Source organism: Borostomias antarcticus (genome assembly GCF_949987555.1).
Source record: "Borostomias antarcticus genome assembly, chromosome: 35".
Classification (NCBI taxonomy): domain Eukaryota; kingdom Metazoa; phylum Chordata; class Actinopteri; order Stomiiformes; family Stomiidae; genus Borostomias; species Borostomias antarcticus.
In genome coordinates, this window is record NC_140268.1 from 1,150,144 (window position 1) to 1,173,758 (window position 23,615).

General features: G+C 43.6%; 3 protein-coding genes across 3 annotated transcripts in view; 2 read left to right on the plus strand and 1 right to left on the minus strand.

Annotated features, from left to right (window-relative positions):
* Nucleotides 1–8,193: 8,193 nt before the first annotated feature.
* On the plus strand, nt 8,194–12,142 carry LOC311327951 (ras-related protein Rab-35). Its single transcript, XM_084461063.1, has 6 exons — nt 8,194–9,220; nt 9,847–9,897; nt 10,359–10,482; nt 11,025–11,149; nt 11,395–11,519; nt 11,845–12,142. The coding sequence occupies exons 1-6, from the start codon at nt 9,166–9,168 to the stop codon at nt 11,989–11,991; spliced, it is 627 nt and encodes a 208-aa protein (XP_084317189.1). The 5' UTR covers nt 8,194–9,165; the 3' UTR covers nt 11,992–12,142.
* Nucleotides 12,143–14,272: 2,130 nt separating this feature from the next.
* On the plus strand, nt 14,273–20,624 carry rnf25 (ring finger protein 25). Its single transcript, XM_084461048.1, has 10 exons — nt 14,273–14,330; nt 15,168–15,239; nt 16,039–16,135; nt 16,402–16,469; nt 16,690–16,759; nt 17,438–17,509; nt 18,067–18,210; nt 18,470–18,559; nt 19,429–19,566; nt 19,653–20,624. Exons 1-10 carry the CDS (start codon nt 14,314–14,316, stop codon nt 20,334–20,336), a joined length of 1,452 nt encoding a protein of 483 aa, XP_084317174.1. The 5' UTR covers nt 14,273–14,313; the 3' UTR covers nt 20,337–20,624.
* A 367-nt stretch (nt 20,625–20,991) lies between these two features.
* Nucleotides 20,992–23,615, minus strand: part of LOC311327893 (putative carbonic anhydrase 3) — a gene marked incomplete at both ends in the record, with an annotated part of 2,815 nt that continues 191 nt past the window's right edge. The window contains 6 exons of the mRNA XM_084461001.1: nt 20,992–21,219; nt 21,595–21,758; nt 21,902–21,971; nt 22,163–22,231; nt 22,714–22,851; nt 23,072–23,256. Coding sequence (XP_084317127.1) covers nt 20,992–21,219; nt 21,595–21,758; nt 21,902–21,971; nt 22,163–22,231; nt 22,714–22,851; nt 23,072–23,256 — 854 coding nt within the window. The remainder of the gene's footprint in view (nt 21,220–21,594; nt 21,759–21,901; nt 21,972–22,162; nt 22,232–22,713; nt 22,852–23,071; nt 23,257–23,615) is intronic.

Here is a 23,615-nt window from a genome sequence, read left to right on the forward strand (position 1 = left end):
TAAAATCATATATTGTTCAATATTTTTTTCATGTATACCAAATGTTGGTTTTTGATGAGTGAACTTGAATGTTGGCAATATACAAAGACATCGGTAAGATTTTTTATTTTTAGGGCTTTTCTTAATGGTATAGGACAGTGTAGAGAGACAGGAAATGTGGGAGAGAGAGAGAGAGGGGAGGACGTGTGGCACAGGACCCGAGCCGGGAATCAAACAGGGGTCCGCCGCGCGAAGGACTAGCCTTCATATGGTGCGCGCCTTACCCGGTGAGCTACCGTGGCGCCCCAGACATCGGTAAGATTAACACTAGTGATTCCAAATGGTACAGTACATTTCCTTTAAAGGTTGACGGTAGCAACAGGCAGTGGTCCCAGACCACCAAAACAAAAGCTCTAGGTCACCACATTCTCCGGACCCTCGGTGGTGTAGTGGATAAAGCGCCCGACTCCCAAGCCAAAGGTCGGGAGTTCAAACCTTGCTGTGAGAGATCTTTTGTCACTGGATGTTATGAATGTAGATTATCATCTGTTTTTTTTTTTATCCTCGTCTGTTGATGAAGGCCATGTGATTTTGATTAGAGAAATGACTATGTGTTTGGTAACTTTCAAATGAATCAAGATTTTTTTTAAAGAAGCACATGATATAAACATGAGACGCAAGGCAAGGCAAGTTTAACACATTTCAACAACAAGGTAATTCAAAGTGCTTTACATGAGACATTAAAAGCATCAAGACAAAGTGCAACACAAAAGGTCATAAAAACTAGCTATTTCAGCTCGAGCTTGTTAAATAAAGGTTCAATAAGTTTTCCGGAAGTTTGTTCCAGATGTGGAGCATAAAAACTGAACGCTGCTTCTCCATGTTTTGTTTTAACTCTGGGGACAGAAAGCAGGCCTGTGCCAGACGACCTGAGGGGTCTGGATGTTTCATAACGTAGCAGCAGATCAGAAATATATTTTGGCCCTAAACCATTCAGTGCTTTATAAACCAACAGCAGTATTTTAAAGTCAATTCTTTGACAGACAGGAAGCCAGTGTAAGGACCTCAGAACTGGAGTGATGTGATCCACTTTCACGGTCTAGATGAGTCAGTAAGGCAGCTTCTCAGGGCAAGTATTCAGGGGGCTGATCATCCAAATAAACACAAGCATCAGAACGGGCTCCTTCACGGGCTTTTGGGTTCCCCTCAACCTACAGCGTGAGAACACAAGATCGGAGAACATGAATGAGATGCGCTAGTCTACCGTTATCAGTCACACGGGGGAATCTTTTTACTGTTAAACCTTCGGTTGTTTCACTGTACCTGATGATCCAGCAGAGGGGTGGATCTGTTGCCTTCAGCTACAAGGTTGCTTTCCAGTAACTCCCTCCTGATGTAAAACACCTGCTAAAAGAAAAACATTTTCTCTTTTGGTCAAAGAACACGGTGGACTCCAGTATTTCAAGGCATAGACCTACAGTGGGAAGCACATCGTTCGGCACTGTAACTGTAAACATCTTTCTCTAACAGTTGAACAAGGCTTACTTGTTGTGAATTGCAAGCAGCCTTGCAGGCAAACGCTGACATGGTGATGGAGACGCAGAACTCCAGTAGTGAGAGAAGCAACATGACACATGCAATTCCTCGGGTTTTAATCTGAGGAGGGACAAACAGTATTAAGATGCTTGAGAGTCTGGCTACACCCGATTATCATTCTGTCATACAGGAAAAACGCTGTATTTCTTTAAACCAATCAAAATCAACTTGCAATCAGTTTTAGCAACACATGTCCGAAATATTCTATTAAATCAGATTTGTGGTCTTACCTCTTCCCTCCCATACCAAGTCCAGCCATACCATACCAGTCCAGCAGTCTCTAAAGAAAACAAAATGATGCATATGCCAGCAACAACGGGAGCAATCACACTCATACCCAGCGTAGCCTTCACCTGAGGGAGAGATCAATCAATCAATCAATCAATCAATCAAAGCTTTATTTGTATAGCACATTTCATACCCAGAGGAAACACAATGCGCTTTACAGAGAACAAGGGAGGTGGGCATACGACCCACTCTCTACATATTCCAGAGGGAAGCAAAAAAACAGTATCACCCAGGGGCCAGATAAGTGAGCTGTAAAAAATTCTCTCAACAAGGCGATCTAGCAAGCTCCTGGAGTATGTTTGTCTACCGGCTAAGAACATTTATAAAGCAATAAATAACATTAAATTACATTTTCAGAGTAAAAGAGGCTAATAACATCATAGGAGAGACATGGCAAACACTGGTGTATGTCTGTGTGTGCGTGAATGTGCCTGGGCCCAGATAGAGGCAGGGGTTGGGGTAGAGAGGGGGTAGGAAAAGGATACGGACCCGGGTTAGGGTGAGGGGAAGGGGATCTGAGCCCAGGACTGGTGTATGATAGATAGGATTGGTTACTGTAGTGAAATAGTAGCACATAATACTCCTTTACCAGTATACTAAATACAAGTGTTTTGATAGACTATGTGGCTGCTATACGAATCTTTATGTTTGAAAATAGTATCTTTGTGCCAAGAAAATATACAACAAAAGTGGAGTTGTGCCGAGGAGGTGCCTTTACATGTGTATGTGTGTGTGTGTGTGTGTGTGTGTGTGTGTGTGTGTGTGTGTTTAAAGACAGGTTGATACTAACCAGACATTTGTTTAGGTTGTTGTCCGCTGCAATAGCGAGAGAACCTGCGACAATGTACTATGGGAATAGAATAACGTTATTAGGACAAGGCAGGCCTAATAAATGACCTCATCATTCAGTCGTTAGGTTGTGAGCTTTCCTACAGTGTATCAATGTGACGTTTCACAATAGATCTCAAAAGTTTTAGCTTTTATTTCATGTTTCATTGAGAGCCATCCCACAAAGACTGGACAAAGTATGCATAGCTTCTGAGGATAGCAAATAAAGGTTCCTAATATAATAATTTCTTGTCTTTGAAATTGAGTGTTTAACAGTGTTTTTGAATGATCTTTCACAGTGCCCATCCACATCCATTGTATGAGCAAAACGGTGGTAGAGCAATTATCAGACTTTCTCAAAAGTGCTAGTTTTGTCAACGTTTTGATCTGAACCATTGTATATGATCATAAGTAACCTTAAAACAGGGCTAAACATGATTTTCCCTTTACTACTCCTTCAAGGCCGAGTTAGCCTACTGGAATAGGCCTAGTCGACCAGTCTCAGAGAAACGTGCGTCATTTGGAAACCGAAACCTAGAGTCACTCCCTAACGAAAAGTCACTTACGGTAAATATTAATCAACCGAAATATTTACTCATGTCTGTCATTTAGAATCATTTAAGTTGACATACGAATCAATTAGTGGCCCTTCCTGACATCCACTTTTTACAATCCATGCAATCTTTCTCGTTCAAGGCAAGGCAAGTTTATTTATATAGCACATTTCAGCCACAGGGCAATTCAAGGTGCTTTACATGAGACATTAAAAGCATTAAAACAAAAAGCAAGACATTATAGACATTAAGGCGAATCTACTTTCTCACTGGAAGTAGAAAATAGGCTATGTAGCCTTAAAATATCGGCCTATGCGCCTTCACGGATGGAAAAGAATTATACTTACAATGATTGATCCCCAATAATACGTTCCAATGGCAACACTATAAGTATCTGGATCGATACCCATCGCAATTCCGATTGTGAACATTACGATCCCAATCATGATCTGTACAGTCTGCAGAAAGAAAACATCGACACATCAATAATATTGGTCTAGTAGGCTAGTCTATTGTTGCCTTTATCAATTAATCAATCAATCAATCAATCAAAGCTTTATTTGTAGAGCGCATTTCATACCCAGAGGCAACACAATGCGCTTTACAGAGAACAAGGGAGGTGGGCAGACGACCCACCCCTACATATTCCAGAGGGAAGCAAAAAACAGTATCAACCCGGGGGCCAGATAAGTGAACTGTAAAAAAATATTATTATTATTATTTATTACAGTAGCCTAATTAATTGTGGAGGAAAAAAAAGTTATTACCCCTAGTGCTTTTGGATGCCCCTTCCGGAATTTCTCGAGCTTTTTGGGGTCCGTCTGTACCATCACGATAGAGGGGTCTTCATTCCCACCAGGACGACCAGGCACGACTGATACCTGGATCATATCGTGGGTGTTTGTTGCTGCAGCGGTCATCTTCAATCTTCTGAAAGCTGCAGGAGAGGCCTAGCTGATAGGTGATAGATACTAAATGATCTGTTTTGGGGGCTGTGTTTTTTATCAGGTTTGGGATGGGCCTGGCAAAGTTTCGATTTTGATGTGGGCAGGGTTATATTTTTCCGCCCCTCAATGTAGGCAACACCCCCACCATGGATGTAGTGGTTCTAGAAAGTTTCACCTGGGGTGGCATAGGGTTCCAGCTGGGGGTCAGAGGTTATCTCCTCCCCAAACACATTTCAAATTTCTGCATTCTCTGGTGACGTTTACGATATGAATCACATAACAAGAATGTAAAATCACCTTATCGAGCACTTAACCCAGTCTTTGCATGCAATAAAAACGTACAACAATTACAGTTTGACCGTTTTTAATAGAAATGATTTTCAGCTCCCATCATTCCCAGGACAGATGTGTTGTTTTCAGCCATTCTTTTGTATTCACCCCATGAAATCATTGCATTCACATGTGTCTCTGACTTAGCATGTACATTAAGAGACAAACTACCTGAAATGATGGAAAAATAAACTTCAGCTCCCCCCATTAATAAAAAATATGTATACATAATTAATCAAGCTGTTGTGTTTAATAGCTTTGCTTAGTTACACTGACATTATGTGACTGTTCTCCCTTTTTATGGGGTTCACCAGAGCTCTGTGTATATCATATGATATATATATATATATATATAAAGAAGAAAAGCATTTCCTATATTTTAAATACAAAATACATGTATTGTATTTTGATACATTTTCTGGCCCTAATATTTTGTATTTATTTGAGGGGTATTTAGTATTTTGTATCAAAATACATTTTGATGTATTTTTGCCCATCTCTGCTAAGCTTCCAGGATTTCCAGCTTACAAGCTTGTTAGCAATACATTCCATCATTTATTCTATATTTCAGCTTTGACAGTATTACAGTTTATCTTCCAGCTTTTGTAGCAATGCGTTTCAGTTCTTAGCTTCTTTAGTAGTTCAGCTTCCAGAATTTGCCTATTTGACATTTCAGCTTCCAGGTTTTTCATCTTCCAGCTTTTGCAGTGTGATGCATTTGAGCTATATTTCTGCAATTCCTTTCAGCTGCTCAGCATTCACACGCATTTTCTACATGAAATGTAATTTTCTATATTTGTTGTTGTTTTGTTTGTGACTAGGGTTAGGGTTAGGGTTAGGGTTAGGGTTAGGGTTAGGGATAGGGTTAGGGTTAGGGTTAGGGATAGGGTTAGGGATAGGGATAGGGTTAGGGTTAGGGTTAGGGTTAGGGTTAGGGATAGGGTTAGGGATAGGGTTAGGGTTAGGGTTAGGGATAGGGTTAGGGATAGGGTTAGGGATAGGGTTAGGGTTAGGGATAGGGTTAGGGATAGGGTTAGGGATAGGGTTAGGGTTAGGGTTAGGGTTAGGGTTAGGGATAGGGATAGGGATAGGGTTAGGGTTAGGGTTAGGGATAGGGTTAGGGATAGGGATAGGGTTAGGGTTAGGGATAGGGTTAGGGATAGGGTTAGGGATAGGGTTAGGGTTAGGGTTAGGGTTAGGGATAGGGTTAGGGTTAGGGTTAGAGGGTTAGGGATAGGGATAGGGATAGGGATAGGGTTAGGGATAGGGATAGGGATAGGGTTAGGGATAGGGATAGGGTTAGGGTTAGGGTTAGGGTTAGGGATAGGGATAGGGTTAGGGATAGGGATAGGGATAGGGTTAGGGATAGGGTTAGGGTTAGGGATAGGGTTAGGGATAGGGTTAGGGATAGGGTTAGGGTTAGGGTTAGGGTTAGGGATAGGGTTAGGGTTAGGGTTAGGGATAGGGATAGGGTTAGGGATAGGGTTAGGGTTAGGGTTAGGGTTAGGGATAGGGTTAGGGATAGGGTTAGGGATAGGGTTAGGGTTAGGGTTAGGGTTAGGGTTAGGGTTAGGGTTAGGGTTAGGGATAGGGTTAGGGTTAGGGTTAGGGATAGGGATAGGGTTAGGGTTAGGGTTAGAGGGTTAGGGATAGGGATAGGGTTAGGGATAGGGATAGGGTTAGGGTTAGGGTTAGGGTTAGGGTTAGGGTTAGGGTTAGGGGTTAGGGGTTAGGGTTAGGGGTTAGGGTTAGGGTTGTCCAATGAAAACTCGCGGGGGCGTGGTTATGGCAGAAGTGGGTTGGGGGAAAAAATGACGCGAGTGACTCAACAGCTCTCAGGTGTGGCTCCGCTCCGACCCGCTGCTTCTTGGATCAAATCCCTGGATACTGAACTATTACTGTCATGCTCCTCTAACTTAGGCGTTTTGGACGGACATCTCACTCCTAAACAAGGACATCTCACTCCTAAACAAGGACATCTCACTCCTAAACAAGGACATCTCACTCCTAAACAAGGACATCTCACTCCTAAACAAGCCGAAAGGACGTATCTAGCTCCTCGTCTCCTGTCAATATCTACAGATGCAACCCGCCGACGTAAGTTTTAATGACATGTTCAAGTTTATCTTCATTACATTACAGTCATTTAGCAGACGCTTTTATCCAAAGCGACTAACAATAATTGCATTTAACGTGGAAGAGCCAATGTACTACTACTCACCAGAACTCACAAGTGCATCTTCTCTCTAAAACAAGTGACTAAGAGAATAATCTTCAGTTGGGTTGACTCAAAACAAGCGCACCCATTCATAGTGATTCAAGAAGACTCCGTTTTACATTTTCAGCCAATGTTAGTTGAACTAGCTAGCTACTAACCTGTTAGATACTTGTGAACTAGACTAGACTAGCTAGCTACTAACCTGTTATCTAGTTGTTAACTAACTTGTTCGTTATTCCAGTGACTTCTATGCCACCATAGATGTCCACCCATGCTAGTTGTCTCCTACGTTGTGCTAACGTTAGCTAGCCTCATAGATAGTCTATAGTTGCTATGTCTTATTTGTTGTAGGTATTTAGCTAGATGGTTAATTGTGTAGACTAGCTTCCTCGGTAGTGTTTTCACGGTACTGGGTTGGGTTAAGGGGAGTGAACTGTTCCTCTCTGGGTTGACTGAGCTCATTAAACATGCTAAGGACCGTTAGCACTAGCTAGCTAGCATGTAGCCTTGACTCTATCAACACAAAATGCAGGTAACAATGTAGCTTAATTAAGTTAAATCTGGATTTAGCTATGGGGTTACGTTAACTTGCTTGTTTCGCTTGGATCAGGGTGTGTTGGATGTTTACCACTGGGCAGCATTGCTGCACCTAGCTAGCTAATAGAGCACTTCCTACAATCACTCTCCCTAGCTAGCTCATAATATAATAATAATACATCTTTTGGTTGCTAGCTTTGACTGGGCAGTTAGGCATTTTGATTTATTGCCATTTTATCTCATGGTAGTGTAGTGCTTTCTGTGTTCCCCCTATCAATAATATTCTTTTGGGCTTCAAATTTGACAAGTTTAGATCTATTTCAACCTCATTTCCTTCCCATCCAGCCATCTAGCCTAATGTGTGGAGTGAGGAGAGAGGAGAGGGTGTATGAGAGGAGAGGGTGTATGAGAGGAGAGGGTGTATGAGAGGAGAGGGTGTATGAGAGGAGAGGGTGTATGAGAGGAGAGGGTGTATGAGAGGAGAGGGTGTATGAGAGGAGAGGGTGTATGAGAGGAGAGGGTGTATGAGAGGAGAGGGTGTATGAGAGGAGAGGGTGTATGAGAGGAGAGGGTGTATGAGAGGAGAGGGTGTAAGAGAGGAGAGGGTGTATGAGAGGAGAGGGTGTATGAGAGGAGAGGGTGTATGAGAGGAGAGGGTGTATGAGAGGAGAGGGTGTATGCAGGGCAAACGGGAAGTTACATTTAGTGGCACAGCTGTTGTTCTAGGGAACAGGGAAGGGAGGGGTCACCATACAGTCCTGACACATTTCTGATGACATGCCACTGTATGACAATGACAGAATGCACATCAGTTCCCAGCCTTGGATGTGACACTTCTTTTTTTCTTCTTTGGTCCAGGGTTTTTAGGCAGGGAGCAGCTCCAAAACCAAGACGCCGGCCACTTCCTCTCTCCTCCGTAACTCCGAAGAGGAATTGAAATCGAGGGATTGAGACCCACGTCATCTCAGTGGATTAAACCACTGCGCGGACTGCTGCCCAAAAGAGGAAGTTTTTCTCAAGTTTTGCTCAATTTTTGCTCAGATTCCACATTCTTTACCCCTGTTAAGTTATCCGATACCTAGAAGAAGAGTGTCTAAACTTTACAGCGATGGTGAGATGACGGAGAGATGACAACATTAAAGGGTAGAGAAAGTAGAAGCGATAACTGGATCGGTGAAGCCGAGATGTAAAATCTTACTTGCGGTGGATCCATACGTGCTCGCGTCCAACGACCAGTAGCAAACATCTGTATTGTAGAAACAGGAAGGACTATTTTTGCCCATACATGGAGGGAAATGTAACTGCTTGATTGAGAAGGGATGGGAATAGCCTCTTTGCCTGTGTGAGGTCGAGCCCCACAAGCAAAGTGACAAGCTCATACTACTGCTGCCACCGTTAAATGTGGGGTGCATACTGCACCCGAACCTTGGGACAAGGGCTCACATAGTCGCACTGAACCAGTGGGAGCAGAACTGGAGATACTTTGTAATGTGTGACTGGAATGACGTGGAAATCCCCTACTGGTGTCGGTGGCAGGAACTGGAACCGAGGTGGAACCGGAGGATGTAGAACATGACTCGGAAATACTGAGCGAACTGGAAATACACTTTATGCAGGTTTTCCTACTAATGACAGCTCTCTGGAACCACATGAAATCGTAGATATCAGTTGGTAATGCAGAGAGATGGACAGTGGGACTCAATTGGAAAATCGAGAGTCAATTAAATTCTTTTATTATTCTATCTTTTTGTCGATGAGAAAATCTTCTGCGCCTGAACTGTTAGCATCGTAAAAAGACTTTCATATTGGATCGTGGGACACCTGAATTCTGTTCCTGTGGAACTGCGTTTATCGGACGAGGAAGAGTGAACCGACAGAGCTCTTCAAAATGGCGGGGAAGGACTACAACCATCTCTTCAAACTCCTCATCATCGGAGACTCCAGTCAGTGCATGTAACATCCTAACCCCAACATGTCGATGCAGACAACGTTGAGCACTCCTGTTACGCATTCCAGTAGAATGGAAAAATGTTTTAGGCCTAAGGCGCCAATCCAGATGATTTAAAATCAAGACATAGTTGACATACCTGACACTCCTTTAGTGTCCTGTCACCCATCTGCTCTATGGTCCAGCTGGCTGTCATATGGTCACCATGGTGGCCTCAAGCATTGCAGCTTGGTGACATGTGAACATGTTAGTGCTCATCGATGGGACTTGTGCTCTAGGGATTTTCCATTTAAGTCACTTTGTAGAGCAACAGATATGAGTAGATCTGGTTACCATGACATTATTATGAGCGATAAGCCGTGCTAGTCAGACTAGTCCGACAAACACATTCGCTGCTTTTTCAAATATGGTTATTTGAGCACATGTGAGATTGAATTAAGAGTTCATTGACTTGACTTTGCGACTGATTACAAGATGAACAGAATTAACTTGTGTCCATTCAATGTGAACTTGGTTTGAAGTTTGAAGTTTGATCTATCATTGGATACAGTCTGTCCTATAGGGGGGAAAAAAAAGTGATTTGACCCTATCATAACCTTTCACCTCTGACCCATGTCTCAGATGTAGGGAAAAGCAGCCTACTTCTACGATTTGCAGACAACTCTTTCTCTGGTGAGTTGAAAAAGCTCAATGCAAATGATCTTCTGCGTGTATGTTTTGGACTGAACCAGGATTAGTCAAATGGGTTTAGTGATGGTGTTGTGTGTTCTTTCTCAGCCAACTGGTTTTAAGCCTTTTAACCCTGAAAATAAAGTGACAACATTTCGAATATTAATTGGATTTTCCCTATAATACTAGAAAGCGCAGTTTTTCAGCTTTCAGCAAGTGTTGGAGTGAGGAATTTTATAGATTTGTTAGATATTTTTTTTAAATATTATTAAATATTTGTTAGATATTTTTTAAAATGTTGCCGGTGACGTGGTCGTATTAAAAGGGTTAAGGATAATAAAACATTTGGCTGTAGCTGTGTATGTTTATGACAGTTGCATACGTGTGTACTATGTGAACAGAATGTGTTCAGGCCCAGTGTTAAGGTGGGGCTCATTAGAGAAATGTGACCTTTTGACCTGCAGGCAGCTACATCACCACCATCGGTGTGGACTTCAAGATCCGGACGGTGGACATTGACGGGGAACGAGTCAAACTGCAGATCTGGGACACGGCCGGCCAGGAGAGGTTCCGCACCATCACCTCAACGTAAGCCATCTTCACGTCTGTCAGAATCTGTCCAGTTAAGTCATCTTCATGTCTGTCAGAATCTGTCCAGTTAAGTCATCTTCATGTCTGTCAGAATCTGTCCAGTTAAGTCATCTTCACGTCTGTCAGAATCTGTCCAGTTAAGTCATCTTCACGTCTGTCAGAATCTGTCCAGTTAAGTCATCTTCATGTCTGTCAGAATCTGTCCAGTTAAGTCATCTTCACGTCTGTCAGAATCTGTCCAGTTAAGACATCTTCACGTCTGTCAGAATCTGTCCAGTTAAGTCATCTTCACGTCTGTCAGAATCTGTCCAGCTAAGTTATCTTCATGTCTGTCAGAATCTGTCCAGCTAAGTTATCTTTCTGACCGGCGAAGAACAAACCAGTCCTGATTGATTGAACACATCAGGATATGAGTCTCAGCATACGAGAGAGTATGAAAATAAATTCTACCACAAAAATGAGCGACAGCCAGTACTCAACATTCTTTGAATTTTATAATTGATACCCACTGTTGAGCTTTTTCCCTGTTTGTGTCTCAGTTATTACAGAAACACCCACGGCGTCATCATCGTTTACGACGTCACAAACCCCGAGTCTTTCGTGAACGTGAAGAGGTGGCTAAATGAGATTACCCAAAATTGCGACAACGTCTGTAAGATTTTGGGTGAGTTTCGGCCCTTGGGTGCATTTTGAGTGATAGAGGTCAACAATCAGTTGACTCATTATGAATTCAGTAAATTCAGAAGCAGATGACATGCTTATATGTGGTGAATTATCATTTGTGGTGAATTATAATTTGTATTGTTACTTAAGTGCTAACCCACACTGTTCGTAATAATTCATAATGAAAGCTGCGAATTTTGAGGACCTAACATCTTTTCTCTCTCTCCACCCTTTTCCATCACTCAGTCGGGAACAAGAACGATGACCCCACCAAGAAACAAGTGGACTCCCAGGATGCAATGCGGTTCGGAGAATCCGTGGGTGTCCGCGTGTTTGAGACGAGCGCCAAGGAGAACATTAATGTGGAAGAGGTGAGATGGGAAACGGGGGGTCCGCTGATTTTTAGCGAATCCTGACGATTACTTGACTGTTAAGGGTTTAAAGAGCCACGGTCTATGGACAGTTTCATCCTACTGAAATCAACTGTACATGATTCTAAACCGATTCACTAAAAGTCTTGCAGATGAAACTCCTTTGAAATGCTGTTGTGCTTATAAAGCGAGTTTGAGAGTGAAACAAAAGCAGTGTCTTTTGGATGTGTTTTATTCACTTTCAGCGTGATTATTTGTGTTTTTTTTGTTGATAACTTTGTCCATCGTTGTACCTACACTCCCTCTTTCCATTCGTCGCCCTCAGATGTTCATGGCGTTCACTCACATGGTGCTCCGGACGAAGAAGCAGAGCCAGAGTCGAGCGGAGAGAGAGAGAGAGAGAGAAGACACCGTCCATATTAACGCACATAGAGACCGAGAGAGGAGGAGGAGAGGGAAGAAGTGTTGCTGAATGACGAGACTGAGACTGAGAGACGACCCAGTTCATACACAGACCCTGGCCCGGTTCATATACAGACCCTGGCCCGGTTCATATACAGACCCTGGCCCGGTTCATATACAGACCCTGACCTGGTTCATATACAGATCCTGGCCCAGTTCATATACAGACCCTGGCCTGGTTCATACACAGACCCTGGCCCGGTTCATATACAGACCCTGGCCCGGTTCATATACAGACCCTGGCCCGGTTCATATACAGACCCTGACCTGGTTCATATACAGATCCTGGCCCAGTTCATATACAGACCCTGGCCCCCTTCATATACAGATCCTGGCCCAGTTCATATACAGACCCTGGTTCAGTTCATATACAGATCCTGGCCCAGTTCATATACAGACCCTGGTTCAGTTCATATACAGACCCTGGCCCTGTTCGTATACAGAACCTGGCCCGGTTCATATACAGACCCTGGCCCGGTTCATATACAGACCCTGGCCTGGTTCAGACAGAACCTGGCCCCCTTCATACACAGACCCTGGCCCAGTTCATATACAGACCCTGGCCCGGTTCATATACAGACCCTGGCCCTGTTCATATACAGACCCTGGCCCAGTTCATATACAGACCCTGGCCCGGTTCATATACAGACCCTGGCCCAGTTCATACACAGACCCTGGCCTGGTTCATACAGACCCTGGCCCTGTTCATATACAGACCCTGGCCCAGTTCATATACAGACCCTGGCCCAGTTCATACACAGACCCTGGCCCAGTTCATATACAGACCCTGGCCCGGTTCATATACAGACCCTGGCCCAGTTCATACAGAACCTTGCCCTGTTCATATACAGACCCTGGCCCGGTTCATATACAGACCCTGGCCCAGTTCATATACAGACCCTGGCCCAGTTCATATACAGACCCTGGCCTGGTTCAGACAGACCCTGGCCCGGTTCGTATACATACCTTGGCCCCTAGCCCCGAACTGAACTCAATTGGATACTAGAGGTCTTTTTTGTTTTTTGGAATACATAATTGATCTAAATGAATCCCAATGGGAGTCTGGGCTCGGGTGTGTTTCAATGGGAGTCTGGGCTAGGGTGTGTTTCTGAATAGAACATAGAAAGGAAGAAGAGGATAATTCACAGTTAAATAGGACAGACGAGGGATTTGAACCAATGTCTGTCAGCACTGAATGGGAGAGACTGGATTACATGTTGACTTTGCACTGAGGTGACGTCATGAGGTCTCGGTCAGAGAAGCACTCGTGTGCCAAATTTTTATTTAGTAGTTATTTTTACAATTGTGTATTAATGTCATTTTATCATTAAGGGAAATGTGACCCCATTAATGTCAACTGTCATTAAAACCCTAATCTTGTAAAGACACTAACAGGAAACTAGTCGCAGTGTACAGTGAGTGAGGAGCGAGTTAAATGTCTCATTATTTTTTAACGATAAAGTACTTGTAAGTAAAACATGTTCTAATAAACAGAGCAATAAAGGCAACTTATCTTAGCCCTTGCTCATTGACAAGTTTTAAATGAGTTTATGTTGATGTTCAACCTCACCACTTGACAACTTTTCAGTTTGTGTGGTTTTGAACCTAAATGTTCAAGCTCATGTGTAAATAATTTGAGGCAACATTATTCAAGGCAATGTTTGGCCATTGTTTCAAAAAGGGCATCCGCCTACAATCCACTCATGCCGAATGTAAGAGGCGTTTAAACTATGTGAACACATGGGCAGCTGTAACCCTATGGGAGCAACAATTTAACTCTGTCATGGCGGTGATTATTCTGCATACCAACAGTTTGTCATAGGCGGCCAACTGTGAGTTTCTTGGTCTGTTAAATCATATAAAAATGTAAAAATTGTATGGGAAATGTAGTCTACCAGATTTGTTATCCATATGAAATAGCTTATTGTTTCAACCAAGCCCCACGTGACTTGCAGTACCTCGCTTTGGCCACTACGTCAAAATGCCTTCATGCGCCGGTGAGCAACTTTCATTGAAATGAATATGCAGCCATTTTCAATGCGTTCTCCAGTTTATATTATACAAACATGGTTTCAACGGATTTGCATAATATTCAACTATGAAAGGTAACAGGAATAGAAAAGAGGCAAAATTAATTTAAAAAGTAGTTTATAAATTACTTCATACCACCTAACTACCACATACTAGCTAACGTTAGACGCATGAGTGCTGTTTGTAACAAAAAGCGTAACCGGTGTTGCAGTGAAACTCGTCCCCAGCCGGGTGTTGAAACTCGGTGTTGCAGTGAAAGTCGTCCCCAGCCGGGTGTTACAGCTAATGTGGAACAACGACAATGGCAGCGGAGGGCGAGTGAGTTGATCATAATATTCATATAAATTAAATGTATAAAGGACAACCTTCAAACCAACTGACATATTCACAGTAACACACTCTTTGCTGTAGAAACGTCTAAACTACGGCGATTTAATGCCATTTAGCAAGCTAGCTAATGTTTGTTAGCATTATGCTAATAACCAGATAGCTGACGTTCGTCTACAGTATAAACTTTGATCAACACAATTGTGATCACGTAACGTTAGTGCTGGATAGCTTTGATACTTGGTCAAGTTTGTTTCAAGGCTCTCCAACAAGCGAAATGTGAGCTAGCTCACATCCCATATGGTGTTAGCTAGCTAACTTAGCTGAATGATTGACATGACCCTGCACTGTATTTGATTTGATTTGATTTGATTTGATTCACTTTATTTATCCCGAAGGAAATTCAAATGCCACGTAGCTCATAAAACAGCCCTAAAAACAACACAAGACAACAATACACATATAGAAACATACAAGATAAGGACAGACCAAAAACATCAGACATGTACGTTAAACAATGGATGTGTTGTACACCAAGTGATCTCCAGTTAAAAGCCATAGTGTCATAATGGTGCGTTATTAATATTAATTATTAATTAATTTCTCACCAACCCTTCCGTTGTCACCAAATCAACACTCGTGCAATCAGTTGTCACCCTTTATTGTGAGTTTGTCTGCTATGAAAGGCACGTCTCTCAAAGTCTTAAGTCAATTAAGTTAGGTTAATATGATAGATCATCATCATCATCATCATCATGATGATGATGATACTGATGATGATGATGATGATGATGATGATAGATGATTTACAGGGAAATCTCTCCGCAGTGTGCTGTCTGAGATTGAGGTGCTCCAGTCCATCTACCTGGACGAGCTGCGGGTTGTTACGAGAGATGACGGGTGAGAGGTCCTGCGTTGAGAGCAACCACACACCACTTACCAACAGTCTCAAAGAGGTCTACGTGCATATGAAAACATTGATAATTGTACATGGACATTGAGAAATCACATCATTTGGGCCGAGTAATGTGATGCTAAGAGATTGCTTGCTTGTGCCCTGCTTCACTTTGATTTTTGGATTTATACCACTTCACCAAATACCTTCCAACTCCCTCTGTGACTTGTGGGCTGCGTTCCGAATCGCATACTTCTACTACTTACTACCAGTACATACAGCTGCCCTTAGAAAGTATGTACTTTGCAAGCAGTAGGCATCCAATTGGAACATACTACCTCGTCATAACATTGCGTCGCTGTCCATAACGCGACATTCGTCTACAGATGTCACGACTCGCACATGTGACGCACATTTCCGCTGCGCACAGGATTGTGGGTCAGAATAGCCAGAAAAGCCTGCTGGCTTGCATACTGCAAAATACGACCGGATGTAGTAGGACATCCTGGTATTTTTGCCATACTGCATGTGGCATACTATGTATTGGGACATACTACATCCTGTTTTGGCATACTATATAGTAGGGTAGTATGCGATTCGGAACGCAGCCATGGTCTCTTGGACAACAGAGAAGTCAGTCACATGACTCGGGCGGTCGAGAGTGGAGTCATTTTCAGATTGACTTGGCATAATTTCCCCACCGTACTGAAGAAATAAGTGATACCAGTGGTCTAGCCGTATGTATGTGTGCCGTTATGTGCAGTGAGTGTGGTATGTGTCATTGATAATTTGCCTTGCTTGTAGGGGATGGGAGGTGAGCTTGGTCCTGTACCCTTCGACGGCTGAAGACTCCATCTCTCAGTTTGTCAGGCTCACGCTAACCTTGACTTTAGATTCTCAGGTATTTCAAAAGACAACAAAGTAACACATTTACAATAGATACAAATTCTACAGAAATCCAAATGAACAAGAGTGCAAATAAACAAGTAGGCATGCCTAGATTGTGCAAACATGTCTAAGGCATGCAAGAGTTTGTAAAGAGTGAATGTAGGAGGAACACGAGAGACATGCCGTAGGCATCCTTTGTTAGACGTAGTTAACAGGAAGTAAGTTTTGCTTCTCCAAATGTCACACCTGGATCTCTCCCTTTCTCTCTCTCTCCGTCAGTACCCCGCTTCTCCTCCCTCCATCTCCATCCACAACCCCAGGGGCCTCTCTGACGACAAGCTGAACAGGTAAGCAGTCAAGTCAACTTTATGGTGTGGCTGTAGCTCAGTTGGTAGCTTTTATTGACATTTTAGACATATCAATAAAAATGGATGCTGCTTTCAAGATTGAAATCACATTCCGCTCCACTCCAATTTTTGCTCTGTCTTCTTATTAGTGTTTCCTCACGTCTTTCCCTCTCAAATGTTCAGTTATTTTCTGTTCTCTCTGCCTCTCACTTTCCGTCAGCGTGCAAGATTGTCTGAAAACAGAGGCGGAGTCGTGTCTGGGTTCGCCGGTGCTCTACCAGCTCATTGAGGTGACTTTATAAATAAAGTTTACTTACTTACTTACTTTTCTGTCTCAGTATCCTGATGAAGCTTGTTTGTAGAAGACTGGTGCATCTAGCTGCTCATAACAGTCAAGATTATACAATATACTTCCTTTCCTATACCTACTTCTTAACTGCCACTATTATAAAAACGGTACAATTTAAGCAGATTGTACACTACACCACTGGTGGCATAAACAGTAGACCGTATGTTATTGGTACAATGGCTGGCTGGTGTGTACGCCATTAAAAGGTGACTGTTGACTTGTGCCATACAAGAGTCTCTAAACGTTTCTCGACTAGAGGCCGAGGACATTCTCCCAGCTTCAGTTGGTAAAACTGGGTGGAAACAATTAGAGTAAAAATAAAAAGTATTCCAGAACCAATCCACAGTATTAACGGCGTCGGTTTGTTCAGGTTTGAACCGGTTCAAAGCAGTAGGCGGAGTCTAGGCCGTTATCGCCGCCGTTCTAGTGACCGTCTCGAATGTAGAAATCTCAGGTCGGTTGGCGGAGATGAATGATTGTCTGGTATAGTGAGACTAGCGTAACTATTACCTGTAACTTACGTTGTTATTGATGCGTAACACGTGTGTAAGACCCTTCTCTCTCTCTCTCTCTCTCTCTCTCTCTCTCTCTCTCTCTCTCTCTCTCTCTCTCGTCTCAGAAAGCCAAAGAGATCCTGACGGAGAGCAACATTCCCAATGGGAACTGCGTCATTTGCCTTTATGGATTCAAGGTTGGTTGTTCTCCACCCTGGCTGTAGTACACAGTAGGGCTGAAATCGAAGCAGTTGAAATGTGCCGTTACATCAGCCGTGTGGTACACGTTCTTTGGGTATCATCCCACTAGTGACTGGATGTCCGTTACTGTATGAGTCAGTTTTTAAAAATGTTTCTTTATTGTACTTATCTTCATGATTTGACAGTTGGACCTGCCAACTGTTTATATGGCGCCCTAAAGAGTGAATAGCCATGTTTCCATCCACTTGTCAATCGAATTGTGTGAGGATCGCTAAAAATATGAATGTGAATAAAGCCGGTGAACGTGCGTTTCCATCTAGAGCTTTAAATCGGATAAAGCATTTATCACAAAAGACTTTTATCGAACAAGAGAAAATGCGATGAGATCGACAGTACAAACTTTTTGTCGATTTTCATGATTTTTAATCGAATTTGACTGTTTCCATAAGGCATTTTTAATTCGATATAACTTAATTCGCATAAAACGTGTGGATGGAAACATGGCTAATGTTTGTCTTTGTTGGATTGTGTGGTCTGTGCTGGCCGTTCCCAGGATGGAGAGGCCTTCACGAAGACCAGCTGCTACCACTACTTCCACTCCCACTGCCTGGGCCGCTACATCGCCCACGCCGAGGCCGAGCTCCTCGAGAGGGAGAAGGAGCTGGAAGAGGACAAAACCAGGGAGAGGTCGGAGGATGTGAGTCCAAAACAGTCGACTGTCCCGTCGTGTCCTTGCACCTTGTCCAATGTGGTGTCCATGTAATGAAACACGTCTGAAAACAAATTCCTAATATGTCGAGAAACTACAATGTCATTTTTTCATAGCATCCAGTTGGCAAATACATTACAAACATTCAGCATTGCAGTGAGTTTTGGTCCTTTGTAGCTCGGTGGGGTCAAACGATGTGTTAAAAGTGTTAACCTTCGACCTTTGTTTTTTGTGTCCTCCCCAGTAGGAGCTCAATGTCGTGTGTCCGGTGTGTCGAGAGCCTCTTACTTACGATGTCAACCAGCTGCTGACGTCCCCTGCGCCTTGTTTTCCAAAGGTGACACATGAATTGCGTTCTCGTCTGTCTCTATCGTTGCTGTCTCACTGGTTTTTTTGGTCTTTATTTTTTGTCTTTATTTTTGTTTTATTGTGCCTCCGCCAGGCGATCTATGGTTTCGGGTTTTCCGTCCGTCCGTACGATGTTTGTTAATGCAATATCTCGGGAACGCATTGACGGAATTTCTTCCCCTTTGGTACAAATGTTCACTGGCACTCAAGGATGAACTGCTTAGATCGTGGGGGTCAAAGGTTAAGGGTCACTGTGACCTCCCAAAAGGCGTTTTTGGCCTAGTGAACACGATATCTCAGGAATGGCTTGACAGAATGTCTTAATATTTGGCTAAAATGTCCAATTGGACTGAATGAAGAACTGATTCGATTTTGGTGGTCAAAGGTCAAAGTTCAAGATCGCTGTCACCTCACAAAATGTGTTTTTGGCCTGATGAACCCAATATCTCAAGAACGGCTTAACGGAATTTGTTCATATTTGGGTAAAATGTCCAGTTGGACTCAAGGATTAACTGATTACATTGTGGGGTTCAAAGGTCAAGGGTCACTGACCTCACAAAAGGTGTTTTTGGCCTGCTGAACACGATATCTCAAGAAAGGCTTGACCAGAATTTGTACATATTTGGCCAAGATGTCCAGTTAGATTAATTGGATTAGATTTTGGTATTCAAATGTCAAAGGTCAACTGAATGTTAACTTCAACTTGCATTGTTGGGCGGAGGCATTTATAGTTTTTTTGCACCCTCCAGCATTGAGAGAACTTAAAACACTGAGAAACAGTTTCCATTGGGTTCGGTTGTCTGAGCAGATCATTATTTGAAATGATTTGACAAACTTGGCCTGTTGTCTTTTACTCAGCTGGAAGGAGCTGTGATCGGGGCAGAATTTCGCCAGAAGTGGCGTAAATTCCAGAAGCTTCTGGAGCGACAGAAGGCTAAGGGCGGGATTATCGACCCTGAGGCGGAGTCCAACCGGTTCCTCATACATATTAATGAGGTAAGGAAGCAGAATAGGCTTGCACGTATTGTATTTTCCCCATTAAAATAAACCTCATCTAAACAGTTGAATTTCGACTTCCACAGCCTCCTCCTGATCCAGAAAATACTAGCACAGAAGTGGACGTCTCCCCAAGCCAATCACTGCCCTCCCCCACTGCTCCAACCAATCCGGTTCGAGTCTCACAGGATCAGATGCAATCGGGCTACTCGCACCGCAGGGGTCACCCAGGTCACAGGCGACAGGCCCTATCGAAGGGCTCCAGGAGAGGAGGCGGAGGAAGACCCCTTCATGGGCGACCTGTTCACCTCACGGAGCACCTGGATAAACTCAGCCTGTCCCCAGAGAATCAAGGCCCCCCTCACGCCCCCGCACGCTGTTGTGACGCACCGACGAAAGCCAGACTTCAGCAAGAGGTTGCCGTTTCTAGCGACGGAGAGTCGGTCAGCCGTCCGAACCCGGACATCCCGAAAACCGACGGCCAAAGAGATGCTCTAGACTCTGAAAGGGGACGGGGCATCCGCGGGAGAAGGCGGGGCCCTCGTGGTTCAGCTCAGCACCCCGGCCAATGGCAGGAGAGGCACTGGAGAGGAACCGACCAATGGGATGCGCCGGGTGGCACGTACCACCGCTGGGACGGGCGAGGTCAGAGGAGTGGGGGCGGAGCAAACAATCCTCGCAGTAGAGGAGGCGACGCCCGCCGGGGTAACGGGAAGGTCTTCCATCAGAGAGTGGCGGAGGGCGAGGTGGGAAGAGAGGAGGTGCTATGACAAAGGGCCAACGGAGGACCAAAAAAGAGCGAACGCATCTGTACCTCCATTACCGGCTTGCGTAGAATAACGCCCTGCTTCGACACCGAAGTGAATCGTGACGTCCGGCCTTCCTTTGCATGGCTGTTATTCTGGAAGTTTCTACCCACGTTCTTGCGCGCCACACTAGGATGGACAATGACTTTATTACTGCTATTATTGATAATGCAGGATAACTTCAAGCGTAAGCATCAAATTCGAGTAAACCCTCTTTGGCTAATCTACAAACAGGTTGTGTGTGTTCTTTTTGTGTCAGGTTCAGGTTTGATGTGTCAAGGTAGGGGAAATAACCCATTCTCTCTCCTATTCCACTTAACCCTTTTAACCCTGAAAATAAAGTGACAACATTTCGAATATTAATTGGATTTTCCCTATAATACTAGAAAGCGCAGTTTCTCAGCTTTCAGCAAGTGTTGGAGTGAGGAATTTTTTAGATTTGTTAGATTTTTTTTTTTTAATATTAAATAGTTGTTAGATTTTTTTTAAATGTTGCCGGTGACGTGGTCGTATTAAAAGGGTTAAAGCCGAAGGGAACAATAGGTCCGGCTTAAACACATTTATTAGTATCGATATTTCAAGTTATCTTAGTCTCAAGTTAGTCTGCATAGACTGACCGTCAGAGTGGACCTATATGATGGCGTAGTCCCATCCCATCCAGACCCAGAAGCAGCAGGAGAGAGAGCGTATGAAGGCCGAGGGAGGGGCCTCCCAGGCTGGACCCATCACTGCTCCAACCCCCCAGGCGTGCTGCTACTCCTGGTGAGGCGTACACAGACCGGCCGTTCAGGTTTTGAGAAGGGCGGTAGGTGTCTCGGTACTTCAGGGTTTTAGGAAACAGCCGCACCTAGGAGAAGGAGGAACCGATGGAAAGGTTCTTATGTTCTTGAGGTTCTTGTGTTTAGTGATGGACAATAAAATTCCTCCTTCATGCAAAGTCATGTTATGGAACAGACAGGAAGGCTCTATATAATGAGTTTGAGGCACTAGCAGTTGCATTATGCACTATGAATGTGAACTACCTGCATGTGTTTTTAAACAGTGCAGCTGCTTCTGTGTGTGTGTGTGTGTGTGTGTGTCCGTTCCTAGCAAGAGATTTAGACTCAAGTCGCCAGTACCATTGCACACCAACACTAGAGGGCAGTAGAGATTACTCATAAACCTGCACCACTTTACCATCTGGGTGTGATTTTTTAGGTCAACTAATCAAATTGCCACTCACCAGATCTCTTCTCATCTTGATTGGCTCTTCAAATACGGTCCATACCACTGCTTCCTCACACCCGGGGGTGGTCAGAGAACCCTGGTAGCGGTAGAACTTGGTCAGATCCAAACTCCCTAGTAAATCACTGATGGATAATGGGTGTGTCATAGTTACAGTTGAATCTGTAGCACAGAAGGAAACGGGTGTAGTTAAGAAAAAGAAGCACTCGTGTTCCTCATGTCTGGATGAGTCTACTGGGAAATTGTGCAAAGTGAAACCTCTAGGAATGTTATGTTATATTGGTCATATGTGCACTGCTCCCTACCCAGCTCTGTTAGATTGGACAGATATGATGTCAGAGTTTTCCATGCATCATCATCTGGATCGTCCGTCACCTGCAGGTTATTAAACGTTTTGACGATGCGAATTCAACCATTCAACACGTTTATGACCATAGATACTCTGCCGGAACAGTTCACGCACAGAACTAAATCTTACTCTTTCAGTGTCAGTGAGAATTATACTTCACGATTGGTATGTAACACAGTATGAGTATAGCCTACATCTATGAAGAATCCAAACATACATCTATGAAGAATCCAAACACTGCAATCCCAGAAGACTCTGTCTTTGCCTGCTCCATAGTCAAGCCTTGCTTCAGGGCAACGAGATGCATCTAAAATAGAGCTAATGTCAGCTTATGGCCACACCAAAACCACTCATCGGCACAATATAATGCAACAACAGTGGACAATACAGCAACGATGAGCTGGTGTGTTGTCCGTTGTCTATGGAGTTACAACTCAACTTTATTACATATAATATGAGCATTGTTATTAAGCAGTCACAAACACACACACATCATATTAATACTGTAGGTTGGGTGATAGTGGACTATGTATATTCTGTTTAATCAGGTGTTCGTATCTTTTAGGCAAAGCCCCTTGCACAGTTTGCTATATTTGGAGTTTCGCCCATTGCACTATTCATGTTTGGAATTAGAGTAATGTCTGATGATTCATGGTTAAATGAAATTAGTAGGTATTTTAATTTAACTGACTCGTGATGTTCATGTTGTGATTTTTTTTTCATGTGAAATTATATTTCTTCTTTTGAGGACAAAATGGCGTCCCTCACCTCCATGGGGTGTCTGACAGAGTCCACCGTGTGCTCGGAGCCGGGGTGCCACAGTGAGTCACGCCCCCAGTGGAAATGCATCATGGCAGCCGTATAGCGCTGAGGGAGGCCTCCTCCCATCACCTCCACCATGTCCTCCTCCAACACACAGCTCACTGGGAGGAAGAGGGGTGGGAGGGGTGGCATGTTTGTAAGCGGGTCTTTTGTGGGTTGGTGGGTCAATTTCAAGCCTAAAAAGTGGTTTAAGCTGAGAGTGTTAACATGTTTAGTCATAATTTAAAACAGAAAATACAGTCACCGTTAATATTTCGAGGCACAACTGCAACAACAAAACAAGGACATCTCATGCGAAAGAAACCGACTGAAAAAGTGCACCTGTGTGTCCGTTATTGACGAGGTACTTGATGCTGAACGGGTGAGACATGTCCCTGAAGACGAGGTTGTGGAGAGTTTTGTCGAAGGTCAGCTGAGTTGTATTAATGTTGATGGGGGATTGTCTGACTCCCCCACACTGACGGGTAGGCCAGTAGGAAGGACTTTCATCTAAGGAGAAAGAAAGGCCATAAACGCCCAAGATTTTGCTGAATATTGATATTGAGGAATGCTGAAAGAGGGCATTATGGGAGATTTCTTACCACAACCATTGTAGCACCATGACTGGACTGAAATCACACACACACACACACACACACACACACACCATACCTACATCATATGTTAATAGAAAGTGAAATAATGCATAGGTCTGAGCTTAATCTACTATTCAGAATAAATTGCAGACTATACCTACCAGGAATGGCCAGAGAAAACAGGTTCAGATAGAGACAGACTGAAGTCTGGAATGAAGCAGTTTTATGTCAATGTCAGTTTTATGTCAATGTCAAGTACTTAAAAATTGGACC

Excerpts from the sequence above, each read along its gene's own strand:
- LOC311327951 (XM_084461063.1), top strand. The coding sequence starts at position 9,166 with ATGGCGGGGAAGGACTACAACCATCTCTTCAAACTCCTCATCATCGGA. Across the intron at positions 9,898-10,358 it reads TGCAGACAACTCTTTCTCTG|GCAGCTACATCACCACCATC; the intron begins GTGAGTTGAAAA and ends TTTGACCTGCAG. Across the intron at positions 11,150-11,394 it reads CAACGTCTGTAAGATTTTGG|TCGGGAACAAGAACGATGAC; the intron begins GTGAGTTTCGGC and ends TCCATCACTCAG.
- rnf25 (XM_084461048.1), top strand. Across the intron at positions 15,240-16,038 it reads GTTGTTACGAGAGATGACGG|GGGATGGGAGGTGAGCTTGG; the intron begins GTGAGAGGTCCT and ends CCTTGCTTGTAG. Across the intron at positions 19,567-19,652 it reads TCCTCATACATATTAATGAG|CCTCCTCCTGATCCAGAAAA; the intron begins GTAAGGAAGCAG and ends CGACTTCCACAG.